General features: G+C 53.9%; 9 protein-coding genes across 9 annotated transcripts; 5 read left to right on the top strand and 4 right to left on the bottom strand.

The window, feature by feature from the left end:
• Positions 1 to 14: 14 nt before the first annotated feature.
• GUITHDRAFT_102442 (hypothetical protein) lies at positions 15 to 827 on the bottom strand (the record flags this gene model as incomplete). Its single annotated transcript, XM_005838754.1, has 3 exons — positions 15 to 150; positions 201 to 341; positions 475 to 827. The coding sequence occupies 3 exons, from the start codon at positions 825 to 827 to the stop codon at positions 15 to 17; spliced, it is 630 nt and encodes a 209-aa protein (XP_005838811.1).
• A 395-nt stretch (positions 828 to 1,222) lies between these two features.
• On the top strand, positions 1,223 to 2,129 carry GUITHDRAFT_84883 (hypothetical protein; the record flags this gene model as incomplete). The annotated part of the gene is made up of 2 exons (XM_005838753.1): positions 1,223 to 1,317; positions 1,387 to 2,129. Coding segments are annotated over 2 exons (776 nt in total), but the record flags the coding sequence as incomplete, so codon positions are not given.
• Positions 2,130 to 2,184: 55 nt separating this feature from the next.
• Positions 2,185 to 9,489, bottom strand: GUITHDRAFT_102440 (hypothetical protein; the record flags this gene model as incomplete). The annotated part of the gene is made up of 12 exons (XM_005838752.1): positions 2,185 to 2,249; positions 2,334 to 2,391; positions 2,450 to 2,611; positions 2,652 to 2,880; positions 2,935 to 3,927; positions 3,982 to 6,282; positions 6,335 to 7,754; positions 8,005 to 8,077; positions 8,129 to 8,157; positions 8,225 to 8,907; positions 8,957 to 9,107; positions 9,177 to 9,489. 12 exons carry the CDS (start codon positions 9,487 to 9,489, stop codon positions 2,185 to 2,187), a joined length of 6,477 nt encoding a protein of 2,158 aa, XP_005838809.1.
• A 2,418-nt stretch (positions 9,490 to 11,907) lies between these two features.
• On the top strand, positions 11,908 to 12,941 carry GUITHDRAFT_102439 (hypothetical protein; the record flags this gene model as incomplete). The annotated part of the gene is made up of 7 exons (XM_005838751.1): positions 11,908 to 11,974; positions 12,090 to 12,142; positions 12,190 to 12,285; positions 12,455 to 12,515; positions 12,574 to 12,659; positions 12,706 to 12,804; positions 12,885 to 12,941. The coding sequence occupies 7 exons, from the start codon at positions 11,908 to 11,910 to the stop codon at positions 12,939 to 12,941; spliced, it is 519 nt and encodes a 172-aa protein (XP_005838808.1).
• Positions 12,942 to 14,106: 1,165 nt separating this feature from the next.
• On the bottom strand, positions 14,107 to 14,721 carry GUITHDRAFT_54190 (hypothetical protein; the record flags this gene model as incomplete). The annotated part of the gene is made up of 1 exon (XM_005838750.1): positions 14,107 to 14,721. A coding segment is annotated over one exon (615 nt), but the record flags the coding sequence as incomplete, so codon positions are not given.
• A 601-nt stretch (positions 14,722 to 15,322) lies between these two features.
• GUITHDRAFT_65721 (hypothetical protein) lies at positions 15,323 to 16,320 on the top strand (the record flags this gene model as incomplete). Its single annotated transcript, XM_005838749.1, has 4 exons — positions 15,323 to 15,407; positions 15,463 to 15,645; positions 15,698 to 16,104; positions 16,174 to 16,320. The coding sequence occupies 4 exons, from the start codon at positions 15,323 to 15,325 to the stop codon at positions 16,318 to 16,320; spliced, it is 822 nt and encodes a 273-aa protein (XP_005838806.1).
• Positions 16,321 to 17,430: 1,110 nt separating this feature from the next.
• Positions 17,431 to 18,726, top strand: GUITHDRAFT_102436 (hypothetical protein; the record flags this gene model as incomplete). The annotated part of the gene is made up of 2 exons (XM_005838748.1): positions 17,431 to 17,443; positions 17,498 to 18,726. 2 exons carry the CDS (start codon positions 17,431 to 17,433, stop codon positions 18,724 to 18,726), a joined length of 1,242 nt encoding a protein of 413 aa, XP_005838805.1.
• A 171-nt stretch (positions 18,727 to 18,897) lies between these two features.
• Positions 18,898 to 19,712, bottom strand: GUITHDRAFT_150822 (hypothetical protein). The gene is made up of 2 exons (XM_005838747.1): positions 18,936 to 19,712; positions 18,898 to 18,915 (listed from the first exon to the last, which is right to left on the bottom strand). The coding sequence occupies exon 1, from the start codon at positions 19,681 to 19,683 to the stop codon at positions 18,943 to 18,945; it is 741 nt and encodes a 246-aa protein (XP_005838804.1). The 5' UTR covers positions 19,684 to 19,712; the 3' UTR covers positions 18,898 to 18,915; positions 18,936 to 18,942.
• A 3,568-nt stretch (positions 19,713 to 23,280) lies between these two features.
• Positions 23,281 to 25,318, top strand: GUITHDRAFT_65764 (hypothetical protein; the record flags this gene model as incomplete). The annotated part of the gene is made up of 15 exons (XM_005838746.1): positions 23,281 to 23,325; positions 23,405 to 23,437; positions 23,486 to 23,533; positions 23,580 to 23,620; positions 23,687 to 23,757; positions 23,784 to 23,883; positions 23,967 to 24,001; positions 24,050 to 24,105; positions 24,219 to 24,269; positions 24,399 to 24,540; positions 24,579 to 24,626; positions 24,673 to 24,725; positions 24,820 to 24,882; positions 25,046 to 25,111; positions 25,208 to 25,318. Coding segments are annotated over 15 exons (963 nt in total), but the record flags the coding sequence as incomplete, so codon positions are not given.
• Between the last annotated feature and the right edge of the window lie 1,938 nt (positions 25,319 to 27,256).

Here is a 27,256-nt window from a genome sequence, read left to right as displayed (position 1 = left end):
GAGATGGCATGGCGCTATGAGGGGCTGAGCAGCCTGCGGAAGAATCTGATTGTAAAGTACATCTCCAAACATGCAGACGCCAGCCGGCCGAGCAGAAGCCAAACGCCCACAAGAAGCCACAAGGATGGGGGGAAGGAACTCGCGATGGATCTGCGGGAAAACCATCACCAACCCTCTGAGGCCAACGGCGAACAGCTCACGGGAATTGCGAATCGATGAAGATGTAGGTGGGGAGGAGGAAGAGGCCGAGGATGCCGCTTGTTCCCAGAGGGTTCTTGAAGTTGTTCTTGAAGTAGGCTCGTACCATCCAAGGCTCCTCGGACGTCTGCTGCTTCCAATGGCTGGCAAGCATGTCAAGGGAGGAGGTGGGGGTGGGCAAGCATGTCAAGGGAAGAGGTGGGGGTGGGCAAGCATGTCACGGGAGGTGGAGGGGGTGGGCAATCATGTCAAGGGAGGAGGAGGGGGTAGAGGTACCGGCCTCCCTCCAGGTGGCTCGTCATCTGAGTAGCGAAGAGCGTGACCCACTCGAGGGAGATGAAGAAGACAGCGAAGGCATGCACAGACGCGCTCCTCCCCGACGCCTTCGCCCACACTGCGCTCCTCCCCAGGTTGTCTGCAAGAATGTCGAGGATCGCCCCGAGCTTGCTCGTCTGTCCCAGGCGCCGAGCCAGCATGCCATCGACGAGGTCAAGGATGAAGGAGAGGAGGAGGACAGCGAGGGAGGAGAATGAAGGAGGAGAGACAGCAAACACAATCACCATCACGATCCTCCCTGCCGTCACCCCGTTCGCCACAGTCCATAGCATTGCGTCTCCTCGCCCTGCCATTTTCCCCCAATGTAACGCATGTAACGTCCGAAATGCTGCGAAAGCAAGGCAGCCCCACAGCTTATCCTTCTCGCCTCCTCCTCCTCCTTACCGCCTCCCCTCCTGCTTCATGCTCATCTCCTCTCCTCCACTCGCTCTTGCTCCTCCACTTCCTCCTTCTCCCTCGCTGCCATGGCCCGTGCCGTGCCCTTCCCTCCCTTTGTGCCGCATCTATCGCTACCAGCTCTCTAGCGTTGAGCAGGACAGCAGCATTACGAAAGAATGCAGATCGATTTCTCATGAAAACATGAAGATCATGGAAGTGTGAAGGAGGGAAGCGAGAGGACTGGAGGAAGGAGCAGTAGAGGAGAGGAAAGAAGAGCAGGAGTGAGGGACAGGCGCTGATCTCGTGTTGCAGATGATTCGAATTGGGTTCGTAGGTACAGGAACGATCACCGAATGCGTTGTCACAGGCCTGTGCTTGAAGGATGCGGAGGATCTCTCCATTACCGTAAGCTTCTCCTGCTCCTGCTTCTGCTCCTGTCATCACTATTTCTCTACGCTTGTAACTTTCCTTCAGGTTTCTCCGCGCAACAAGGAGAAGGCCGAGGCTCTTGCTCGTCGCTTCCCTGCTCAAGTTCGTGTTGCCGCGGAAAACCAGCAAGTGCTCGATCACTCCGACATCGTCTGCATTGCCGTCACGCCCCAGCTCGCGCCTGACGTCCTTAGCGCCCTCAACTTTCGTCCGGACCATGTTGTCGTCTCCTTCATGTCCACCGTGAGGATCGAGAGGCTCAAGGAGCTTGTGCGGGGATCCGACAGACTCTTCCGAGCTGTTCCCATGCCGCCCTTCGCCAAGCGGGTGGGAGGGATCCCCCTGCACCCCCCGCACGATGTCGTATCCTCGCTCTTCGGGCGGGCGGTCAAAGTGATCCAGGTGGAGACCGAGGATGAGCTCATGACGCTCATGAGCGTGTCTGGCACCATGGCTCCCTTCTACCAGCTCCTGGCCACCACCAGCCAGTGGATAGTGAAGCAGGGAGTCAGCCCCCGTGCGTCGAGTCAGTTCGTGGGAGCCTTGTTCAACTCCTACGCGGAGGACAGCAAAGACCTCGAGCAAGGCTTCGAGGGCATCACGGCAGAGAGTCAGACCCCCGGGGGCATCAACGAGCAGGCGCTTCGGGACCTGAAGGCGGCAGGATGGTACGAGAAGTTCGAGGAGGAGTTGGATGTGATCGCGAAGCGAGTGAGGGGGAAGTGAGGGGGAGAAGCGTCACAAGTTCTCGTTCTATTCGGTTAGAGAAAAAGAAAAGTATGCAACTGAAAGAGAAGAAGAAAAGCTGTCGAGCTCGAGAGAGAGCAGGAGCACAGTTGACTCCTACAACCCAAGATTCTTCTCGTGGAACCCCCCGAGAGCTGCGTTGGCGAATGCTTCCTCCAGCCCTGCATCCCGTATCACTTCTTGACCTCTTTCCCATCTCCTCTCCTCTCCAGAACAAATCTCCCTATACCACGCTTCTCCCTTACCTGCTCGCAAATCTTCGCTGCTGTCATACTCCGGTAGATACATCGTCTTGGCACATGTCTGCACCCTAGTCAATCCTTGATGCTCCTCCTCCTCCTCCTCCTCCTCTTCCTCGTACCTGAGCCCAGACTGTCCGTGACCCTGTTCGGAGAGCGAGCTTGATGCCAGCTTGAGGGAGGCCGCCAGGAGGCAGTCGCGGGTTCGCCGTCACGAGGTCCAGGAACTTGGAGCGACTGGAGTTGTCCATAGAGATCAGCTCGTCTACCAGCATTTTGAACACCTGCAACACCATCGTCAGCCCTCCCAGCTCCCCGTCACACCTGCTCCTCTACTTTGCTCTCGCGCGTCAGGCGGCCTATGGGCTGAAGATTCTCCTCCAGCGCTCGACGCTCGTCCTCGGCTCGCACGTTCCCTCCGAGCAGCCAGTCCTCGCTGATGTAGGCCGTCCATACCACCAGCTGGTGTCCGCAGAGCATCCGCTGAAGCTCAATGGGAGAAAACTGCAAGAGAGAGCGAGAGGAGAAGACTTCCTCTACTCCCTCTCGGAACCTGCCACGTCAGCACAAGTCAGCGAAAAGCGTCAAGATAAGCACACGGCATTACGCGCTCAGCTGCTCCTTCACGCCGACGTTGAGCCAGAGGTCCACAATGGCTTCCACCCACTTCCTCACGCTCACTTCGTCCGCCTCCAGCCGAATGTTGGAGCCGTTGGGGCAGAGCTCGACCGCCTCTTGGGTCTGCGGGTCCTTAACAAATCCGGCAGGGTCGACGAACGCCGGCCATTCGCCGTCGATGGCTCGCAGGTACTCGTCGACGGAGAGGGCAGGGCCGACGTACTCCGGGAGCAGCAGCGTGCAGGGGGAGTGGACGAGGCTGGCGATTCTCTGGCTCTTGTCTTGCGGCGGCAGGTTGCTCTTACCGATGATCTCGAGCCTGTTTAGCAGCCTCGTCATGCTCTTCGCTATGCCGCCAGTGGCAGAGGGGCTCGGCAGGTCCTTGCTGCCCAGCTTCTGACCACGAAAAGCAGCGAAGAATGCTGGAGAAAGAGGAAGAGGAACCAGAAAGCCGTCGCGAAACGCCTTGGCCATCAGGCGGCCCAAGAACTTCATTCTCGCGCAGATCTTCGGCTTTTCGGGATCTTGAGGATGCAGAGGTCGAGGAAACAAGCCCTCAGACCCGACCTGCAGGTAAGGCCCGCCCGTCGCGTTCTCAAGGCTGGAAACCCTCCAGATCTCTACGTTGTCGTCAGCTCGTTGCATCTCCATTGCCACTGCCGTGTAGAACCCTTGCGTCACTCCCCAGCCGAAGCCGTGCTCATCCGCAAACTGAACTTCAAGTTTCCTCGTCACTCCAGCATGGTCGGCCATCAGCTCCTGAGCTTGCCCAAGGATACAATCTCCTCTCCTCACCCTGGCGATGTCGCTCTTCAGCTTTCCTATCCTTTGTCGCTCTATCGCTTCTTGCGCGTGCATCAGCCTATCGTAAACCCGTTGAGCTCTCTCTCCCGACATCTCCGTCACATGCCCAATCGCATGCTCGGCTTCTCGCAGTCTCTTTCGCAAACCAGGATCAATTCGCTGCTCCTGCAACTCATAGCTGCAATGCCACGCAAAAGTCAAATCATGTCTCGCACAGTTCAATCTCACTCACATTGTCTGCGAAGTTCCAAACGCCGTGCACTTGAGCAGATGCTCGCGAGTCTGGAACGAGAAAAGGAAGGGACAGATCTGAGGGAGGAGCGAACACCAGCTCGGGATTCCGCCGCATGTGACAGGCAGAAGGTCCTCCAGAACAGCCGACAACTTGTAGGTGAGCTGCTTGTTGATGAAAACTTCCGACCAGACAAGCGGAACGAAGCCCTCACCGAAGCTCGAGTACCAGACAATGCTTAGCAGCTCAATCGCTTTCAAGCAGGGCTGGTCAAACTGAAGCTTCCAGAGTTTACGTTCGAGACTCTGCCAGAAGCTTTTGTCATCTGCGTTCGAGCCACGGGAATCAAGAACAGCAGCTGGCCGCTCCTTTGTTGGGCTGCAGTAAACTTTCCGTGGTTCGGTTGAGCTAAATCTCACGTCCAAATCAAAGACAAGTCTGTATGGGAGTTGGTCGAAAACCTCCTGATACTGTGCAGAGAGCAACTCAGATTTTTCATCAGACATGCATAAAGAGGACTTGAAAGATTGCAAAACCCTCTGCATGCCAACATAAGTCGGAGTGCCGCAATCCAACCTGGTCAGACTCTCCTGGGCAAGCGAGAAGTTCTTCTTCTCCTCTCCGCTATCTTCGGCATTGAGCAGCGTGACAGTCCATCCTATTCTTCTGAACGATACAGCGAGATAAACTGGCCGCTTGGGGCAGGACCAACGGATGGTTGCGAGTCCCTCTCCTTCTATTCCAGCCGAAAACTCTTCCTTGCCGAAATCCACCTGCAAGATGACGACGTCCCCCTCCACGGCTTTGCGAGAAATGTTCGCGCCAGCGAGTCGACCATTCACATTCAACTTTCCGTCATTGAGCTCAAGGCAGCAAGAATCGTTCGAGTTGAGGGCAGAGCCATGATACTCATCGCCGGCGATGAAACCCATGTGGTTGCACAAGTCATCTCCAGCGGCCTCGTCGATTCGCACGCGGAAACGATGAATGCCCGAGCTCAGCCCTGTGGACGTGCGGAGTGTGTCAACGAAAGAGTCTTTGCTGTCCTTCCGTGCTGTTGTCCCGTTGTTTGAGATGGCGTACAAGGTGCGTCGTTGAGAAGACAACGTGATCGGATGCCAGTGAGTGATGGTGTCGAAGATTCCGAGTTCTCGCGGGTTGACGGAGAACGAGATCTCGATCGTTGGTGGGTCTTGCGCATCAGAGAGCAGAGGGTCCCAGGGACACTGCTTGATTGAGCAGGAATGTTTCAGTGCACCGTCTTGCTTCTCTGTGAAGTCATATCGGTTAGGAATCGCGTCGTCGCCTTTGCGAATGAACGATTCGAATTTCCTCGTCAGGGCCGACGGCTCTGGTCCCTCATCCTCTTCGAAATTCCCGGTAAGATTCGAAAGCCTCTGAATTGCAAATGTGAGATTTCGACCTGCAGCAAAGATTCCTGATTGGAAAGGGTTCTCAACCTTGGGGCGAATGAGATCCTTGATCTCGTTCCTGGGAACATTGTGAACTACAACCCCATCATCGTAAACCAGCGAGTATCGTTCCGATGAACTTTCACAGCCAATAATAGTCCCAATCGTACCTTCGCTTCTACTGTTCGCACTATGAATTCTTCTTCCGATGTTGAGAGTTGCGCTTTTCTCGATCCTTGGCATGTAGTTCTTGCCCTCTTCCTCCTTTAAGAAGGCTTCACATATCCCGTTCAGCCGAGCAAGCAGCGTGTCAGCCTCTCGCCGTGTCTGCCCGCGTGCAACTGGAGCTTGGAAAGGTTCCTCGCGCAAGCCATTGGTGAATAGCTCCTGGAACTCAGGCTGACCTTCTGGAAATCCTCTAGAGGGGAAGTCATACTCTTCACCCACTTGCTTGCCGAAGGGCGCTTGTCCAGGATCTGCCTGCCGCAGAGCCTTCAAAATTGCCCCCATAACGCTATCAACAAAGATTTCGAGCGGGATGGCTTCGTGCGGGTAAGTTATCATAATGCTGCATATCCGCTCGTCTCCATCCGCTCGATCTGTCGACGTCATCTTGGCATCCCACAGTTCTCTGCCTCTCCGCATGGTTTCATCGTCAGCTCTCTCAGTGGTCACCTTGTAGTCGCGCACAGCGAGGATCATCTCGCATACTTCTTCAACATCTGGATTTGCCCCAATGTACCTCACTCGATGAACTCCGATTTCACTAGGAACAAGCTTCCGATAGTTCTCGACAATTGCACGACGGTAAGGAATCTCGGGCTCGACGCATTTCATGGGACGGTCCAGGATGATTGAACCCACGAGCTGTTGACAGTATGCTTCATACCTGTTAAGGGAAAGTCAATCAGGACATCTCAACCTATGGTCATATAGCTCACTTGGCATCCACGACGGGAAAAGTTCGAAGAACGTGGAGCTGCAATTCTGAGATCGGAGTCAGCGGCTCCACGAGGACATTGATGACCCGCTTCGCCTGTAGAGCCCCTGAGCATGACTTCTGTTCACTCTGCAACCCTCCGGCAGGTTGATCAGGAGTCGCAGCCTCACTCAAGTTGTGCAGAGGTCCAAAGAAAATGCGATGAGGGATGAAGAGTTGCTTCAATCCCTGTTTGCCCACAAATTTGGACTTATTGGGAACGGGAAGCGCCTCTGAGGTCGAGATGATGTTCTGAAGCAATCGAACGAAGATGAAGAAAGCGTTGTTTGCACGTGAGCAAAGGTTCCTTGCCAGCTTCTCCTCTTCTGTTACGACCTCCGAGTCCAAGTCTCCCATTTCGAGCATGTCGAAGCCGAACACCTCCCAGAATGCCCTGATTCTTAGCGCATCCGAATCATCCAATGGTAGAAGAAATTGTACCATTGCATTCAGCAAGCCGCTCTTTTCCAATTCCTTACTTGTAACTCTTTCTGGGGACAACAACAGATCCACGAACTTTCTGAGACCATCAACATTCCCAGAACTGATTTGCAAGGCCAGTTCTGACATTTTAGCCATGTATGGACTTGTGCACAACACGCTCATGCTCAGTTCAATGTCGTTCAGGAGACTTCTGGCATATATCACGATACCATGTTCAGAGCTGCGATATTGCAAGTATCTGGGCTCTGGATCTTCAACTGAGTTGAAATCTAACGATCTCTTCGCGTTGGCCAAATCAGAAAGAATCTGTAAAATGTTCCAGCGACCAAGATAGCTGACGTTGTTCTTATCGTGGTGAACGATTGCTTGGAGCAATCTAAGACCAGCCTTCACATTTCTTGGAATAGAGCTTGCAAGCAAGTCCTGACAGATCAAGAAACAAGGCACTACTACATTCACAGAAGCTAGTTCACCCGAATCAGTCATGACGAGGTATTCGATGCAGTTAATGACACTGGCAATTACACCAAAGTGATATGCATCGTTAAATGCGTAAAATTGAGAGCATTGCGTATTCAACAATTTCGGCAACAGCTCACTTATGTACAGTGATTGCAACTCGGAATATTTCCTCTTGAACTCTGACGAATCGAGGAAAGATCTTTGCCTCTCATCATATTCGTCAAGAAATTTCAACATTTCTTCCTTGCAATTCGCCCTCTCAATAAGCTGCAAATTTGCACCTTTGGCAAGCAGCTTCTTCACAATATCCACCCTACCGAGTTCTGCTGCAGCTGACAAAGCTGAACGACCAGCAAGATTGGTTGCATTCACTCGTGCTCCAAATTCAAGGAGAATGCAAATGAGATCCATGCTACCATCTTGCTCGACGCAGATGATTAGAGGAGTATTCCCGTTGGAGTCAGTCGCGTTCACGTCTGCACCATCACTGAGGAAACTCTGGATCACATTAATATCTCCGAGCGGTACAATCCGTGAGACCAAAAGTTCATTCAGGTAATTTGATAGCATTCCTGGGGATCCAACATGACTGCCTTGAATTTTCAAGGAAAGTTCTGAGCAATCAAACTATGAGTTGCAATACCAGCATAAAACAAATGCTACCTCTTTTAGGACGAGTTACAACTCGGCCTGTTCCATTCACCTTGATGCAGTAATTTCCAAGACCCAAGTAGTCTGTCACTTTGCCTTCAATCACGTCGTTCGCTTCGGAAAGTCTGCAACTAACAGTATCTCCCACCTGAAAGTTGCAGGATTAGGAACTCGAAGATGGGAAAGAAGATAGATCTACTTGGAACATGATTTGATCATCTTTCCAGTCTAATCCAAGATAAAACAAGGTGTTAGCATGACAGAAAGTGAGTCGAAATTTGATCTCAGATTATACCTTGAAACAAGAAGTCCGACATACAGATAGACGCTGACAACACCAGCTCTAGTGCAGTGGAATATTGTACAGCAGATGGATTTGCATGACATGTAGGCTCGCAGCAGCAAGATATGGCTTCCGAGACATGCTTGATGGCTTGGAAATCAGATAGCTTGCTAATAATTTCATAATCCCTCAAGCCGAGAAGAGCACATATTCTTCGGACAGCTTTTGAACATTTCGACAAGTTGTGAAACGGCTTGGAGACAGTGATCAGGTCGTCTTGCAAAGAAGGAACCTCCACTTCTCGATTGATCAATTCATCCTGTTCAAGCGCTAGACTAGCTTTGCGATACCACCAGGTTGCTTGACTATCACAGATTCTTACCTTAACAAATTGATGTCCAACTTCAACAACTTCTCCTATATCTCCAACTCGTAATGGTCCCTTCACATTTTCGTGTGCTGCTCCTGCTTCGGATGACAGCAGAACCCTGTCGCTGACTCTGAAATTCGGAACTTCCGTATGGGACGAACTTGTGCTGGAGAACGCGTTGCCATGGCTGATAAATATGGTAGCAAGTTCGGGGAAGTCACGGAGATTGATGAGGAGCCTTGAAGCATCTGATGGAGCAAATTCTGATTGTTCTTCATTGTCGATTTCGTCATCGTCGTCTTCATCATCATCCTCCTCAAGTTGTCTGATAAAAACTTCAATCACAAAACCACTCCCACAGTAAATACTCTCACTGGAAATTCAAAGCTTCTACGTTGTCAGACATCGATTGCATATGCTCAATGAGTTGCACTTCATCCCTATGTTCATCGACGAGAAAATCATCCCTGGAGAGATGGAGCCGGGGCGAATGATCGTCGAATACTAGGTCAAACGTCCCATCGCCTGATCGCAAAAATATCAGCACGTGTTTGTTCGAACGGTATCTAGAAAAGTAAGGTACAAATTGAATACCATTTATCTGCGAGATGCGTCCACTATGACCATCTTTCGTAATGACAGCAGCGCCCTGCACAAGATTGTGATTCAGAGCATTCGAGGACATGTCCGACATCCAAGAAGATAATCTGTCGCTGTTCTCCATGATCCAGTCTACCGCCTGGGCAACATCATTGCCAACTTGATTCAGGACTTGTCTGCGAATGTCTATGTTGAGCTCTCCTATTCCGAGGGTAGACAACGCCTGGGCAAGCTGCGATTCCAATGAAGTGTCCAACGTTTCATTGGTCTCGCCCAGTGATCCAGGGATCGAGACGTTTGGATCCATTGTTTGGGTCAATAAAGAAACAAATGCTGTATTTCTCTTTCACACACCGTATCTGAGACAGCAACAGGTGTCCAAAACCAAACACACTTGATGGCCTTTTAACGCCAACGTCGAATTATCAGTACATAGTTGAACAGATATTGCAAACTGCAACTTGGTTGGTGTTTGGTTCACAGATGATACATTCAGATGCGATTGAATGTAGTCTTTCAAGAACAATACTTCAAGAGGTTGCGACGACAGTTAGGGTTTACCGTCGCACACCGAGTATGACCCAATCTTGTTAAGGCGCGCAAACTTGGGGACTAGTCAGTCAACATGCAATCCTGCAAAACAAACGCGAGAGACAATCAGTGTGAAAAAGAAGATCATTGATTATGAAATTCTATGTTCGGTTGAGCATGCTGATTTCCGAACGAGCCCAAAGGCTTTTTCATCTCTTCGGTTTTTCCCACAAATCTTTGCAACTTCCAACGTAAAGGTCAAGATCACATGAGCTCTTAAACATAGTCTACTTCTATTCTGACTGTAATTGATTACTATGGCTGGAACCACTACTGCTTCGTCAGTCGCCTTCATTTGTTCTCGCTTTGCCTGCACCTGTCCCGACGCTGTCCATGTCCCTTTTGTTCTGGTGCCAAGAGTCCCTTTTCGGTCCATGCCTTTGGCGTTTCTTGGACTGTCTGCCTCTGCCTTCCCCTCCCTCCATCTCTGTCTCCACCATTCTCCTTCCATCCCTGCCCCTTCCCCGCCTTCCCCTCCGCCATTCCTTGCTTACCTGCTGTCAACATCACCAGCCGCAAGCGCCACCTGCATGGGTGGGAAATAGAGGGCAGCAACTGAGCGTGGGTGGGGTGGTGAGAGGACAGGGGTGGTTGAAGAGGGTGGTATTCAGGGGGGGGAACAAGGTGGGGTGGTCAAAGGTGACCTCAGTTCGAGTAGATGATAACTGGGCTACTAGGAGGTTCAACACGTAGGGGTAGTCACAGTCGGCATTTGTACGGGTACTTTTTAGAGCATGAACGAGGGAGATGACGGGGGTAGGTCAGGGGAGAATCTGCTTCAGAGTAGGGTAGTCTGGGGTAGTAGCATTTGTAACAATCACTCTGGGATGGGTGACTCGCCAGAGCCCCGGCGCCCTCGGCGAAGGGCCCGGCCCGGGCCGGCCGAGTCGGGACCGTACTTCCCGCCGCCGCAGCCTCAGTGTGAGCCACTCACTGAACACTCGCGTCGGAGGCTAGAGTACCGCCGCTGCCAGGCTTCAATTGGCCTGACAGTGAGTCCGTCAGTGGCGGGCCCGGTCCCGTCGGAGGCACTGCCGCTGAGCAGGCCCGGGTCTTTTCTTGCCGCGGAGTTAGAACTCAGACGGTGTTCCCCTCGGAACCGTTCAACCGGGTTGCCGCAACTTCCGAACGACCTGACGGTGACCGTACTGGCCCATGCCACACACGGTACTGTAATCCGATCATCCGATCGGATTGGATATCGGCGCTGAGCCCAGGCTAATACGCCTTGACGGCCGCGTCGGAAGTCAAATCTTTGAAAGACCAACTTGCACAGGCTTCGTCGACGAAAAGCGGGCAGAAATGACGATGATGATGATGCGTCGGATCATTCTCCAGTCGATCGATTGAACAAATTTCGGAAGCAGAAAGAAGATTTAGCGAAGAAGCATCAAGATGATCAAGATGATCAAGATGATCAAGATGATCAAGATGATCAAGATGATCAAGATGATCAAGATGATCAAACTCAGCAGCAGCCACCGCGGAAGGAACAGCAGTTACAGCAACAGCTCCTGCAGATCCAGCAGCAGTTTCAGCAACAGCTCCTGCAAATCCAGCAGCAGGTACATCAGCCACTGCAGCAGGGGCAGCAGCCCCAGATCCAGCATGTCCAGAAGAAGAAAAAAACGCCCGTCAAGCGACAAACAGCAGATCATATAGGACTTATTTTGACAGAGAAGTGCAAATTCAAGATTCAAGATCTTCAGATCAGAACTTTTGTAGAAGCTTTGAATATGCTGCCTAGTGCAGGCTATGGAAAATATTATGAAATATTGAAAAAAGATCCAGAATCTTCCTGGGATAGAGCACATTTCAAAAGGCCGCAGGGCCACTGACTGGCCCACTCAGGGCCGGCGGGCCCCGGCCCGGCGGCCGCCTGAGAGACCGTACCACGCCGGTTCAACGGTTCAACGGTTGCCGCAGCCTGTGCGGCCGGCCCGCGGGCTCCGGGGCGGCCGGGTTGAACTCGCCGATCGGATACAGGTATGGGTGCCCTGAGGCGGGCTCGAGAAATGAGATGATGACCCCTGGGTAGGAGATCGACTAGGAGCTTAATGAAAATTTACTATTTAATTTGAAGATAAAATCAGTCATTTGAAATGGCCCTTCCTATCCCGACCGGCATGAAACCATGAAAAAGTTGGTAGCATCGTTGAGGCGGCAGAAGCCCAAGCAAGAGAAGATCGCCGAGAAGACATGTAAGGAGAGAAGACAAGGAGAAGGAAAGAAGTGCAGAGGGATTGAGGGAGGAAGGAAGGGGAGGAGGAGAAGTGAGAGCAATCTTGGTGATTAACCGATCTCCTGGTTCGTCAGGCGCGAACTTCGAGCCCAGTGTGAATCTTGCTAGTTCAATCTTAAAGCCGCAGGTTTCAATGATTTTCAGCTCTATGTTCGCTTATCGTGGTCATCGCAGGATCCTGATATCCCAGCATGGTGCATGGAGGATGATGTAGCTTCCTCTAGGCATGCCAATACAAGCGATCATGTCTCGTGCGCAATATGCCACCAGGTCTTCTATCTTAAGAGTCCACCTTGCACAGCGACTGACGGAGATGCAAGCCGTCTCAAAGGAGATGGAAGTTCCTCCCGTGCACTCACTCTTTTCACGAGGATTGCATCGATGTGCGTTTCCTTCAAATGACCGTGTGGTGTTCCTTCATTTGAGACAATCGACGCAGGCGTGGTTTGACAGGCAGCCTTCATGCCCTGTCTGCAGAACAAATTTTCCCAGGACGCAAGGTTTGCACTCGCTGCCCTCCACCTCTGCTGCAGCTCACATGGCTGATTGGTTGTGTAGATACGAACGTCCACTCTAGTGTTTGGCTGGGTTCGATGGCGGTGGTGAAGAATGATGAGCAAGTGACGGCAGTCCACAAGTTCGAGGTTCAAACTAAGATCATGCTCTACTGAGATCTTACCGCTGCCACAGCAACTGATGGATCCGAACAACATCGCGAGGGCCATTGTTCCTCGCCCGATCAATAACTTCATGGATCGTCTCCCCACAGAAGAAAGGTTCGCAGCGGAAGTGAGTGAAGTTGGGGGCATTCCTCCCTCCTTGTGGCTACAACACGATACAAGTGCACTTTACTGACTTTGGATCCACAGGGGCTCACAACGCTGCTGGATCCAGCCAAGTTACTCGTACACGAGGTGGTTCCCTGATTGCAATAGCTCTACCATGCCAGTACTCATTTTGTCAAAGGTCAAAGAAGACATTCAAACATATTTTCATCATGTTTGGCATGGCCACAACGAGAATCAAGCGCTAATTGAGAATGGAGAATCAGACGAAGCAGGTCGGATTGCCTGCCCAACCAGGAAGGCACTGGAATGGAAACCGACTCCGCCCTCTCATCAAGAGGGTGAAAGCAGAAATCAAGAAAAGGGCGTTCACTCACGGAATAGTAACTCCTCTTTGATCAGAATTCAGCCGGCAGCGATTGATGTAGGAGGTGCCCAGCCTCATGAGTTGGTCAGAGAATGTGAGCAGCCAGCCCACACCAAATCGCCAAGTACGCAGAAACGGCATCCCTGTGCGGTCACCCGTGGAACTCACTGCCAGGCGCGAAGTGGTGAACGAGTTAGAACGTCATTGTCGAGCGACGTTCAACAACGAGATACCACTGACTTTCTATCGGGATGAAGCATGGGAGGATGGCAACGATACCAGCTTTCCATCGTTCAGCTGGAAAAGGCCAGAGAGACTGTGAGAGTTTGAAATTCATCGTTTAGCTAGTTCTTGTCGGACCCAATTGAGGATAAAGGAGGAGTGGTGGAAACTTCCGTATCTCGAGACCCGCAGGCTGTAGGATCTTGTCAAGCAGGGCATGCAGGGCGAAGGTGGTTCACCTCGACTTCTTCATCACCAAATAGAGGGAAGGGAATGCTTCAACGTTGAACTTGTCGCTGTATGCTGCTGGCACGTGATTCTGCCATCCATCCATCCTTGCCAGCTTCAAGGAATTGCGAAAAGTATGGTTGGAATCACTTGCAACCTGCTCAAAGCAAGAGATCAGTCTCTTTGCGAAGATCGCGACTCATCACCAAGCTCGCGAGTTTTCGAAACTCAGGATCCATCAGGCGACAATGAGGACACCATGGAGCATAGATGTCGATCAGGATGTTCTCCTTGCTCGTGACCACATCCTGCTCGAAGGTTTCTTCCGTCACCTGTTGACTCTCAGCATCTCGCACGCACTTCGCCTCTCCATACAATCTTGATTCCCAGCTTTGTGGCCTCTGCTCTCGCATCATAGTCCCACAAGTATCCGTGCCTGAGCTGCTTCGAGCGAGTCACGAAATCTTGTAGGGATTGGTAGTTCATCGGCAGATGGATCCCGCACTCAGACTTCCCCGCCACGCTCTTCCACCTCCCAGCACGCTCGCTGTCGAACTCGCTGCTCTTGTCAGTGGAGATGGTGTCCCCGATTGATGTGTACCCTCGGTCATGCAGGGCATTGTACGGCAAGTTGTGCTTCTTGATGTACTTCCATACATCCTCTCTCTCCCACACAACAAAGGGGTTCACTTTCACTCGGTTGTCGTTCTGATCGACTTCAACCAGGGGGAGATGCGACCGCTCGCCTCCCTGAGACCTCCGCCTTCCCGTCACCCATGCCAACACGCCGAGCTCGTTGAGGGCGCGTCGGGTCGGTTCGATCTTGGTCAAGAACTCGAACAACTGCAGGTCGACCTTCCACAGCTTGCTGCCATAGGCCTTCTCGAAATTCTCACGGGAGCCCTCCAAGGACTTGTACACCTTGAGGTTGTCCCCGAGCTTGAAGAAATCCTTGGCCTTGGCGATGAGGTCGTAGGTCTCCGGGAACAGGTGGAGAGTGTCAACGGTGACGATGCGAGTATGGCGGATCAGGTCGAGCTTCTGGATGTGATGCAGGAGGGCAATCCCCTGCGGCCCGAAGCTCGTCATCTGCACCCATGTTGGACCTGTCTTGTTGGGTCTGAAGGTCAGGTTGATCCAGCTCAACAGCCTGGTCGGCTGCTGCTCCCATGGAAACTTCTCGAACGCTTCGCTGAGGTTGCGCGCTCCCACTTCGCTGAGGGTGTTAGAAATTCGGATGGAGGGGACGTGGAGATCGTAGGCGGTCTTGTAGGAGGACACGAGGTCGACTGTGTTGCTGAGAGCCTCGGAGAAAATCGATGGTGCGAAGTGGACGATGATGAGTAAGTTCACCGCTACCGCCACGAACACAAGGGACTGGAAGACATCAGAGGAAGACGGCGGCCACATGCAAGCAGGTCTCCTGGCCTTCGTGAGCCTCCTCAATCGCCGCATGAAACCGGCGGCTCAATTCTCGAAGTTCGTTCCTCCATGCTCGTCGCCTCCCGATTCAGTCTCCTGCGCTTCAGTCACCATGGCTTGACACTTCTGATGCGCTCTCTCGACTCCTCGCATGCACATACTTGCTTCTTTTCTCCCTCCCTCCCCTCCCCCTCCCCACCAGTCTCTTGCTTACTACGCATTACCATGGAGGTGCTCCAATCCGCGCTAGATGGCTGACCAGTACTTTGGCGATCTCAGCGCGATGCTGAGCGGTAAAGTGGCAGTGGTTACCGGCAGCGGGCGAGGGATCGGAGCAGCGACAGCGCGTCTACTAGCAGCACAGAGAGGTGAGGTGAGGAGACGCAGGGCAGACACGTGCATGACGCTGCCGTCTTGTCTCAGCCAGAGTTGTCGTCAACGACATACGCCCCGAGGTAGCGGAGGACGTTGCGAGTAGCATCAGGAACCAAGGTGGAACAGCCATCTCAGTCGCAGGCAACGTGATGGAGCCTGAGTTTCCCATGAAGATTCTCAGCAAAGCCAATTCGGAGTTCGGCTCTGTTGACATTCTTGTGAACAATGCTGGTGCGCGCGTCCAGGAATAGTGGATGCCATGGCATTGCTGATCAGTTTGCAGGCTTCACCTGGGATGGGATGATTCAGAACATGACAGACGAGCAGTGGGATGTAATCATCAACGTCCACGTCAGTTCCCCTTTCCGTATGATACGAGCTGCGGCTCCATACATGCGGGACCTGGGGAAGAAGGAGCTGCAAGCGGGAGAGGCGCCCAAGGACAGGAGCATCGTCAACATCTCGAGCACGTCAGGCTTGCATGGAAACGTAGGACAAGCCAACTATGCAGCAGCAAAGATGGGGGTGATTGGATTGACAAAGACCGTAGCCAAGGAATGGGGTCCTTTCGGCGTCCGATGCAACGCCGTCGCCTACGGGTGGATCAGTACTCGGCTCACAAGGTCTACGGAGCAGGGAGAGGTGGTCGAGGGGCTGAATCAGACGGTCACGCAAGGGATTCCTCCTCACGTCTTGAAGCTCCTGATGGTGAAGAGCATCGTCGGCATCATCTTGTTGTTGTTGACTTGTCTGTGCCAGGACCCCGAGAAGCTGCGGCAGGCCGTCCCTCTTGCAAGGATCGGAACGGACGAGGAGGCTGCTGGAGGCGTGATGATGCTCGTCTCTCCTTGGGCGAGCTACATCACAGGGCACACGTTGGAGGTGACAGGCGGGTTTGGAATTTGATTCTCTCGGATGCAGTCAGATCAGTACTCGCTCACATTGAACAACCAACTTGCCAAGTACTAGCATGCCATCAGTGGGCCGCCCCATGCCAGTTCCGAAGTTCGATCTCATCGGACAGTCGTCAGGGTCACTCCTCGACTCTCAGGCTACTCTGTGATAGTCCTCTCTGCCTCGCGGGTTGGCTGAACGGTTTCGCCAAATGCCCACCATCCGATGATCATGCCATGATGGCACTGCCACCGTCCAGTGACCCGGCCGGCCCGGCCCGGGCCGCCGCCAGCCGCCGCTCCGCCGCTCCGCCGCCGTTCCGAGTTCTACTGTGCGACTCACCGTCACTGACACCGGCCCGTACTTCAAGTCAAGGGGGCCGCAGGGCCCGGGGCCGCCGGTCCGACTCAGACACGCCGCCGCCGATGATGCCACCGACTCACAGGCCGGGCTGCCAGGCTCGGAGCCTGTGAGCCGCGGAGCCACCGGGGTGACACGGGTGACACTGCCGTCACCCGGTGACCCACTGTGGCGCCACTGCAGTGCCGGGTACCGGCGGTCGCGGGTCGACGCGCCCCGGGCCGCGGCCCGCCTGCTAAGTTGAGTCACGTGAACGGTGTGACAGTGACAGTGAGGCCCTGCCGGCGTGACTCGCCGCGGCGCCAGACTCGCCGCGGCCGCCGCGCGGTCCGTCAGGGGCGGCGGTCCAATGGTTCGATCCGATCCGAGGGGAGTCCGAGCCAGGCTCAGTCACAGTGTCCGCCGGGCGGCCCGGCCCCGGCCGCCGCCGGGCGCGGCCTCCGCCGGGTCCTACTAGGCTAGTGTGGGTCGCCCAGGCCCCCCAGAAAGGCGAAAAGACTAGTTTTCACAACCTTGCTCACTGGTCAAATGAGTATGTCTCCTGGTCAAATAAAAAAACAGGAAAAAAGAAGGAGAAGCGAACACAAGAAGGGAGGCAAGGAGAGCAGAGGAAAACTGACAGTGCCCATTAGTGCTCCCCTCCTCCTCCTCTCCTCCTCTTCTTCCTCTGTACGACGAATACTTCTGGATCCGAGTGAAGATCTCTTCCCCCTTTGATAGAAATCCACTCTTGAGGTATACCATCCGCTTCGGCTCGATAGGATGAAGTATCAAGGTAACACACTTGAATCTTTCATGGAAGGCGGGCCCTTATTGATGTCCTTTTCAGGTCTTATTGGCCTTATCTTTTTATGTGAACTGAGCGCTGTCTTCGCGGAAGAGTCCACTACTACATCGAGCTCGTCGTCGGACAGCAAGTTCAACGTTCCAGCGCTGTTCATTACCTTTCGGGAATCATTAGAGGGATGTGTCATCATATCTCTTCTGTTGAACATGCTCGATAAGACGGGATTACACGAACTGAAGCGATGGGTTTGGTTTGGAGCGTGCTCTGGAATCGCTGGCTTCATTGTGGTTGGTGCAATTCTTATCAGCGTGTTCTACGCGATCAAGTCCTCCGTCCCCGAACATTTTATGTACGTGTTTGAAGGAATCCTTGCTCTGTTCGCCTCCTTCATTCTAGCAGCTCTTGGACTTGGTTTCTTGAGGCTCAAGGATCTAGAGAAGAAGTGGGAGAACAAACTCTTCAACCGCGAAAACGTCAAAGCACCTGATGCGCAGACTTCATGGGTCAAGCAGAAAATTGCTCAATTCAAGGACATGCTCTCAATCAGACATCAGGCTATTGACGAGGATGTCAGGTCGCGCGGGGTCACTCCATGGATGATCTTCTTCATCGCTTTTTCGTCGCTTTTTCGCGAGGGAGTGGAAACGGTCTTCATGCTTCTTTTCGTCAACGCTGATCCTGGAGGTCTTGCCCTCGGTGGTGCGGTGGGGAGCGTGTGTGGGATCGTGTTCGGCTACCTGGTGATGGTGATCGGGAAGTACTTTCTGGTTGATGTGTCAATGTTCTTCAATCTGACGACTGTCTTCATCCTGTTCATCGCGGCCGGGCTCTCAAGATACGGTTCGCACGAGTTCGAGGAGCTTGCTGCCGAGTGGGCGGCAGATAGGAACGATCCAGTCATAATGCGCTCCCTGTACGATCTGACCGAGTCCTGGGGCCCTGGATGGACTCACACCACTGGATGGGGGGCCGTTGCTCGTGTGCTGTTGGGGTATTCGGACAACCCTACCTTGATCGAGGCCCTGGCGTACCTCTGCTTCTGGCTCCTGGTCGTCACGATAATTCTCAAGCGCTACAAGAGGGGAACCCTCTTCACTCGGTTCGCGCCAGGAAGCAGAGCATCCTCTGAGTCCGACATCGAGGAAAAGCCGCAGCACTTCGATGCTAAAATGAATGTGGAACAGCCGGTGCCGTCGGTGGCCATTGCGTTTCATCAGCCGCTGCAGGGTGAAATCTTGCCAGTCTGGACGGCGATGCAACATCCAGTGTAAATCTAGCTAAATATTTGATGGGGCTAAGTATTCATTACAAAATTCCTTTGGTATGTTGTGGCGATGTCTTCGTCGCATGCTTGCATCAGATTGGCACGCCATGACTGTGCAATCTCCTCTCCAATTTGCAACGGCGAGTCACTCGTCAGGATGCGGCACCGGGTTCACAGTCCTTGCGCTATCCAGCACCGTCTTGTGCCTTCAAGTAGCCTGCATTCACGTCAGGAGCTCCCGTATCCTGCCGTCGCAGTCCGAAGGAACGATCCAGTAATGATCACTAGCGAACATGATCTCCTTGCCATGGCGGAGGGCGAAGTCAAGACCTTCATCGACCACCATGTTGCGCTCGAAGAAGTCTCGATGGCCGGCATTCTCTTCCCCTACATCAACGCTAGGAGGATAGAAGATGTCCGAGCCCCTCAACCACCCGTAGCTGAAACTTCCTGCAGGCCAGCACGAGTGCGCGATACCCCACCTTGCCGCAACCTTGTGGTCCGCTGACCCGATGTGGCCGCACGAGGGGCGAACCGAACGCGTGAAGCTAGGGCGCTCCTTGAGCCATTGCTCCATCGCTAGGAAGAACCTCGCACCATCTTCTCCATAGGTAGCAGGATCGAGAAGATCTGCCTCCTCCTTCACCCTCTTGCATGTCGCTTCGTCGTATCCTCGGTAGAGCAAGTGTCCTCCGCTCCTTCTCACGGCCTCGATCATGGGTCTGCACTCCTTTGCTATGCTTTGGATGCAGGCATCTGATACCTGCATGCCCCTGCGATCCGCTACGGGGAAGCAGAGAGACTGAACGACGGGAACAAGCACGGGAAAGGCAAAGGACCGTCGGTTCGATCTCATAGCGTCAGAAGCTTGACCATGGGCCAACAATGACGCTCCTCGCGCCGTGCATGGCACATGGACTTGCTGGAAGGCCACCGACGCGCTCGAGGGCATCACCGGAGGCATCGCAAGTCCCTGCTGCTCCTTCGTTCCGTCGTGTCTCGGTTCTGCTCCACCCTGTTTGCCTCCTAAAGGGGGTAATAAAGCAGGGTGGGGTGCTCTGCTTGATGTTGGGGGTGGGGGGGTGGGGGTGGGATTTTGGAAGTGGCCATGCAGAGGGCGGGAGGGAAGGGGACAGGGCAGGAGAAGAAGGAGAGGGAAGGTGGAGGGAGGGAGGGGGAGAAGGGGGACATGGGGGGATGATCATGATAGGAGGGCACGTCAAGTAAGATAGAGCAGGCGACATCAGGGTGTTGAGAAGCTCAAGGATGGCGAAGGGATTGTGTGGATGATAATAGTGACGGAGACCAACGAGTTGCAGAGGAGCAGTCAAACACGAGCAGACAAGGGGGGGAACACTGACTATGTTTTGTGTGATGATGAATCTGTCCTGATGGTTGGTCTGCTGTTAGGATAACGGGGGATATGGGCGTTGCGAACGAAATGCGGGGTTCCCATGGGAGACAACATGGCAAGCACGTCAGAGTGCATGGTGGGAGGAGCAGGTTTGGATACATCCCTACGTTATCGTTGCTGGTTTTGGTTGTGTTCCTCTCTGCTCATCACTGCTCGGCATTGAAGAAGCTTGACCTTGAAGACCTGGAGGAGTTGGAGAAGAGTGACGACAGTCAGGGAGGGGCGGCAAAGGTGAGTCACAAAAGTACGCGAGTTGTGATGGGCCTTGATGACGATGGTGGGATCTTTCAGATGGAGTTGAAGCGCGGGCAAGAGAAGGAGGATACGCGGAGCATGAAGCTGCCGAGAGAGGAGGTGAAAATGGGGCAAACGCACGAGCATTTGTACGGAGATCGAGAATCGAGCTACAGTAGCGACGGAATGCCGACAAGTTCTGGGCACTTGGATGTCTCTGTGGCGAAGATGGAAGCAATCTTTGCTGCTATACGTCCGGTGAAGCTCTTCCTCCTCATACGGCTTCACATGACCTGAATGGACAGGCTGTTGACCCGATCAAGCTTCTCTTCGGATTGGGATTGTTGTTTTACGGACGGAGCTTCGCTCATGTGATCCTGTTTGCACACTCCTTCAATATCTCGGGCTGGCCGCTGCTTTGGAAGGCGATCTGCAAGTTCGGGATCGGGTGAATCTTTGTCGCTAACGCCGTCGAGTCTGAAGGAGTTACCTAGATATCATGCGTACACTTCTAGTATGGACAAGAGGTCGGCGAACGCTATCAAAGCTGTGGGCGCTGCATTGCATCCCGAGCAGGTAAAAGTCTCCTCAATCTCACGGGGCCTGTTTGCTCGGGGCCTGTTTGCTAACGTGAGTGGTCAAGGTGACTGAGGCCTTCCGGGGCCTTCACTATGGCCTTGTCTCCTGCCTAGCCTCGGTAGTCTCCCCACTGGCAGGTACGAAGACGTCTGCCGCCTGATCTCCGAGGCCTCATCAACTCTTTGACAGGAGCCGCTGGAGTTGGTCTCTCGCTGGGCAAGAGCATCGACCGGTGCTTCACCCCAGCAACTTTCAGGATTAACTTTTGTGTTCAGCCACGTCCAGCCCTTCCTTCGTCGTTACGTCATGACCGACAAGAGGCTCAAGGCCCTAACAAGCGCGCGCATGAGGCTCTGGGTGGACACGCTGACGACTCATGCCTCTGAAGTTGACGAGCTCGATCCAACGTTTTACCTCGTAACCTTTTGCTGCAGGGGATGGGGATGGCGGCCGGGCTGCTGACCATGAGTGTAGTGAACATTCTCTCGGGATGTATGCTTGGGGCACAGGTCACCCGATGACCTGCATGTTCTTTATGACCGAAGGATGCTGCAGCTTGTTGTGGACGTTGCCCTGGTCCATGTGCAGCACCAGCTCAAACGTTTTGCTCTTCGATCGGATCATGCTCTTCTGCACAAGGTGGGGGGACATCAAGGTTTCTTTGGCTCTGAGCTCTGCCAACAGGTGGCAGCAAACTTCAACCCGAAGCATGTCGCTGCCGGAGGGATCACCTATGTCGTGGCCCTCACTGGCTTCCTTTCTCAGCTCCGCCGAGGCTCAGGTCTGGGGTGAGTTGACATGTTTCGAGCTCTAAGATTCAACAGGCACAATGTCTCTCCCGGTACAGATCGTCCTCTTCTTGCCAGTCCTCCTCGAGAAGATGCTCTCCTCTTTCAAAGTATGTCTACCTGTGTGTGAGGTCTGCCATGACGAGCATGCGCAGTTCGCTCTACTCGCAAGGAGAGCACCGCCAGCAGCATAACTTCATGTAAGGATCATCGAAGATATCTATTAAAAGTCTATACACGATTGTTTGTTAGTTTCACAAAGTCCCTCCCCCCCTCTTGCTGTCACGGATGCTCCCGATCTTCTTGGTTGCCGCATCTATGAAGTTGTCGACTCGACCGGTTTCCCGTCCTCCTGGAGGTACGGCGACCCATCGCAGTTGTTGATGAGAGGACCGCAATCCTCAACGAAGGGATCTTTCACGATACCATCAACCCATGGCGACCCGATGCTAGGATCCTCTTTGACCGACTCCTCCAACATGCAAAACCCCCTCGAACTGACAGCCCGCCGGGCCAGGGCGAACATCCTTGTTCCTGAAAACATTGTCAGGGGTGTCTCTTTATGCATCGCGCCTGACTGGCACATTCATAGGGGTGAGAACTTGCATTCTTCTGCTCACTCTTGCTATGTAGACAACCTCCTGTCAAGCTTGCAACTGCATCATTGAAGTGAACGGGTGACTGCCCGACATATGGTACTTATTTCGCTACATCTCTTCATCAACGTCCCAGGCCTCCACCTGTGTCTTCCCCCCACTGTTCCCCTCAAGCTCTGCTCTGCTCTGCCATCATCATTGCTGCTCTAAAAACGGCGTGCAACGGTTTAACGGCCCAACGAGTCAGATACAAACGGCTGACCGTTATATTGGTTTTTCTTCTTTCAACGGTTAATAACGATCACAGTTCGCAATGCTGGACATGCTACCTTGAACTTCCCTTCCTTCGCTTCTCCATGCAGACGCGATGTTCTTGCGTCTTCCTCCTGATGTTGAATCGTATCTGTGTTGACTATCTCCTCACATTCCCATCCCGCAACCTTGCCTTCCTACCCTGAGATCACGATCACGACCCCCGTAGACTCGTTGCCATTCGTTACCCGCGCTGCATCAACCCTAGCAAAGACTTTTCTTCTCTCTTTTCTATCCTATCGTTGCTACCTTGTTGTTGGTCTCCTTCATGAACCTTTCTTTCCATCTTCCTGCTCTTCTTCTTGCTCTCTGTCCTGGTTGCTTCAATGTTGGCTCACTGCAGCCAGAGCTGGTGTTTTCGAGCAGTCTTGAATGTCGATCTGACTATCCTTATGCAGTTTCGCTAGGCTTGCTCACAGTCTCATGGATCGCTCACCACACGTTTCGGTGAGTCCCTCCGTTCTCTGGGTCAGGCGCAGCTCATTCGAAATGGCATGTAGGGTGTGGGTGATGAGAACTGATACCTGCGGTCTTCGAGAGCAGCTCCTTGTAGCAGATCGCTGAGTCTGCTTCAACCATGCACAGTGAGCAACAAGTGTTGCTGTGAGGCAACTCAAGTCATTGACGCCTTGCATGTAGAGTATCGTCTGATAGCGAAAAAGGGAGAAGGCACCTTCTCCGAGGTACCTTCAACGTCATCAGCACCCATTGCTTCCCTCCCTCCTGGGATCCTTGACGGTCCGAGTGAACTGTAGCCTGCAGGTGCTGAAAGCACAATGCGTCAAGAACGGCAAGGTGAAGGAGGCTGGCGCTGCGGGGGGGAGATGCTGAAACGAGGAGCAGATGACGGCAATCAAGTGCATGAAGAGTCAGTTCGAAAGCGAAGAGCAGGTCGGCGACGTGTTGCTCCTGCTCCTGATCTGACGTGGCGATGTAGGTGAACAATCTCCGAGAGATTCAAGCTCTGCGGCGACTCTCGTAAGGACTTCTGTCTGCCTCTTTCCCTCCTGCCGCTCTCTGTGCGTTCACCTCCACATTGCGCAGGCCACATCCCGGGATCATCAAACTGGTCGAAGTTCTCTACGAACAGCCGACGGGTCGACTGGCACTGGCATGTGGAAGAGAGGAAGGAGGAGAGGAGCTGATGGCGACCAGGTGTTCGAGCTCATGGATATGAACATCTACGAGCTGATACGTGGGAGACGGCAGTACCTCCCTGAAGCGAGGATCAAATCTTACATGTACTGCTCCTGCTCCTGCTCCTGCTCCTGCTCCTGCTCCTGCTCCTGCTCCTCTTGCTAGCTACTTACTCAAAGCTCACCAGGTACCAACTCATCAAGGCGATGGATCACATGCACAGTGAGTGAAGAAGATGAGGTTTGACGAGATTATGACAAGGTCTTGAAGGAAATGGAATTTTTCATCGAGACATCAAGCCTGAAAATATTCTCATCTCCGATGACGTATTACCCACCTCCTTCCCCTCTCACCGCTGGATCGCTCTCCTTCTCTCGCTCCTTCAGATCCTCCCCCCTCCACTGCTTTCTCCCTCGTGCAAGGTCTGATCCAACAACAGGTGCTAAAGCTGGCTGACTTCGGGTCCTGTCGAGGAATCTACTCGAAGCAGGTAGAGGAAGAAACGATCAGTATACCATGCTGACCTCCTTCGCCTCTGCTCTCCTCCCTCCCTCCTGTTCTTCTCTCCTCCTCTCTTGGTTCTCTCCCCTGCCGTTCATCCTCCTCTCTTCGTCTCCAGCCCTACACGGAGTACATCTCCACCCGCTGGTACCGGGCCCCGGAGTGTCTCTTGACGGACGGCTACTACAACTACAAGATGGACCTCTGGGGAGTCGGCTGCGTCTTCTTCGAGATCATCAGCCTCTACCCGCTCTTCCCAGGTCCTTCCCAGCTCGACTCCAGCTGGACTGACCTCCAGCAGGCACCAACGAGCTGGATCAGATTCACAAGATCCACAACATCCTGGGTAAGAGGAGGAGCTGCTTGCCCTCTCATCTCACTGGCGAGCGCAGGAACTCCTCCCCAAGAGATCCTCGAGAAGTTCAAGCGGCACGCCACTCACATGGTCCACTCCCTGCCCTCCCTGCCCTCCCTGTCTGCTCAGCATCTGTCTGCTTGCTCTTGGTCTTCATCTCTTCCTCCCCTCACTGTTTCTGCAGGAGCTCAACTTCCCTCCCAAGGAAGGCAGCGGCGTCATGAAACTCATCCCCCACGCGCTCGAGGTGACCGTCTCCTCTCCTGCCTCGCCCGGTGCTCATCCGTTGTTCTCGCGCCTCTCGAAATTTCAGTGGGAAGATGGTCAGGTGAGATGCGAAGAAGAGGAGGAGAGGGGAGGGGGAGGGGAGGGAGGGAAGAGTCTTTCTCTCGTTCTAACACGCTGAGCAGGACTGTATCGATCTGATCCTCAAGCTTCTCACCTACAACCCGGAGGATCGACTTTCCGCTCGTCAGGTGCCCTCCGTGTGTGATCGCATGAGAGACTGTTCACTTGTGCTCCTCCTGCTCCTCCTCTCCCCTTGTCTCCTTCCTCTCAAACTCCTGCTTTAGGCTTTACGGCACGCCTTCTTCAAGGATCTGCGGGACATGGACAAGAGAGTAAAGCGCGAACTTCTGGCTCAGAAGGTGAAGAAGAGTCTGCTCTCCTCTTCCTGCTCATGACTTTCCTTTCCTCGCCTCCGCGCCGTCCAACCCCTCCCCTCCCTCCCTTCCCTCCCATCCTCCTCGCTTGACATTCTCTCGCAGGAGAACGCCATGGCTCTTCCAGGCACAGCAACAAGCTCAAACCAGAGTGTACACCAGGAGGTCCATACCTGCGTTTTGGTCCCTAGTCCCTCGCCACTCCGCCCTCGCTCCCCCTCCTTCCCCCATCTTCCCTCCCCCCCTTCTCCCTCCCTCCCTCCTCCTTCCCTCCTCCTCCCTCCTTCCTCCCTCCCTATTCCTTTTTCCTGGTTCCTCTCACTCCATCCTGTTGTCTTCTCCTTTGTTCTGATCGCTTCCCAGCAGCCGGTGGCCCCTCGCACTCACCGGCGAGCGCAACAGGCAGGGGAGGAGGAGGCAGCTCGAGGGGACACGCTGAGCAAGCGAGCGCTTCCGACCATCAAGGGCTCCCACACTCACGACTTTGTGAGCCAGTGCCTCTCCCCCCCCCCCCCCAACTGCCTCCTCCTCTTCCGCTAACAAACCCCGCCCACCCCCTCCCAACAATCCTCTCTTTGCGTCCACCTCCTCCCCTGTCCTTCTCCTCTGTCTCCCCGCTCCTCCTGCTCTCTCAGTCTGACTCTGCCTGCAGAGTTCAACCTACATCAATCAGAGCATTGCTCAACCTCCTCTCGCGCCAGGACCTCCGCAGCACACACACCACCATCAGGTGAACACCCAGCTTGAACTTCTCCTCTCCTCTTCTTTCGTCTCGTCTCGTCTCGTCTCGTCTCGTCTCTTCTCTTCTCTTCTCTTCTCTTCTCGTCTCTTCTCGTCTCGTCTCGTCTCGTCTCGTCTCGTCTCTTCTCGTCTCGTCCCTCCACTGCCTTGGATCAGAGGCATCTAACGAGTTACGTTGAGCAGCAGAAGGCAGTGGACAAACCCGGCAAATCTCTTTCGCTGCATCCTGCGCTCCCCGACTTAACTTCTTCCGCCTCCCTTCGCGCTGTGGTGAGAGGGAAGGAGGAGATTCGAGTGAGGCTGATGACTCAGCAGGCAAACAAGACCAGCAACGTGAACTATAAGAGCTCGAAGAAGCATGGAACCTTCCCCAAGAAATCCAGCAAGGTCTCCCTCCTCGTCCTCCTCTTCCTTCTCCTCATCCTCCTCTCCTCCCCTCCTCCTCTTCTCCTCTCCACCTCTCCTCCTCATCGCCTCATTTTCTTCCTCCTCTTCATCTCCTCTTCTCCTCATTTCCACCTTTCTCTCTGCTCTTCTCCTCCGTTGCATCTTCACTTCATTGCCCTCCCCTCGGTCTATCGATGCTGATTTCCTTCCTGACCTCTTCCTCCCTTCCCGTTCCCCCTCCGCTTCCGCTTCCCCTCTCTTCTTCTCTGCATTTTCCCCGTCGCTCACAGCTTGACCAGGTGCTGGGCAATTTGCCAACCAGCAACAAGTACGGGACCTCAACAGGTGAGCTCGCGTGCTCGAAACCCGAGCTGACGCCCAGCAGGCATGGGAGCGATAGGATCTGGAGTACCGATGCAGGTGAGAGGAGGAGCAGGAAGAGGAGGAGAGCGGAGGAAGGGAGCGGGGAAGAGGGAGGAGGGAGGAGAGAGAGGGTAGGAGGGAGTGACGAGGAAGGGAGGGGAGAGGAGCCTGTTGATGTTCAACTTCAGATTCAAGGCATGCAAGGAGCTTTCGGATCGCAGGTGGTGCAGCCTGCAGCAAACCGAGGTGAGGAGGAGATAGTTGTTGGAGGATGAGAGAGTTGAGGGGAACCCTACAATGAGGGGTCACTCACCAGTCAGCTCAGCATGCCTGTCACCACTCACTGAGTCATGCCATGCCGCAGTGACCACAGGTACACTCCGGTCGAGTCGCCCACTCATAGGTCCGCGGCTCACGTGTAGTCAGGCGTGAAGGCCTCGCTGCTACTATGCATGGCAACCGGGGCGT

Source organism: Guillardia theta (assembly GCF_000315625.1).
Source record: "Guillardia theta CCMP2712 unplaced genomic scaffold GUITHscaffold_10, whole genome shotgun sequence".
In the NCBI taxonomy this organism is placed as follows: domain Eukaryota; class Cryptophyceae; order Pyrenomonadales; family Geminigeraceae; genus Guillardia; species Guillardia theta.
This window is presented reverse-complemented; position numbering and strand designations above follow the sequence as displayed.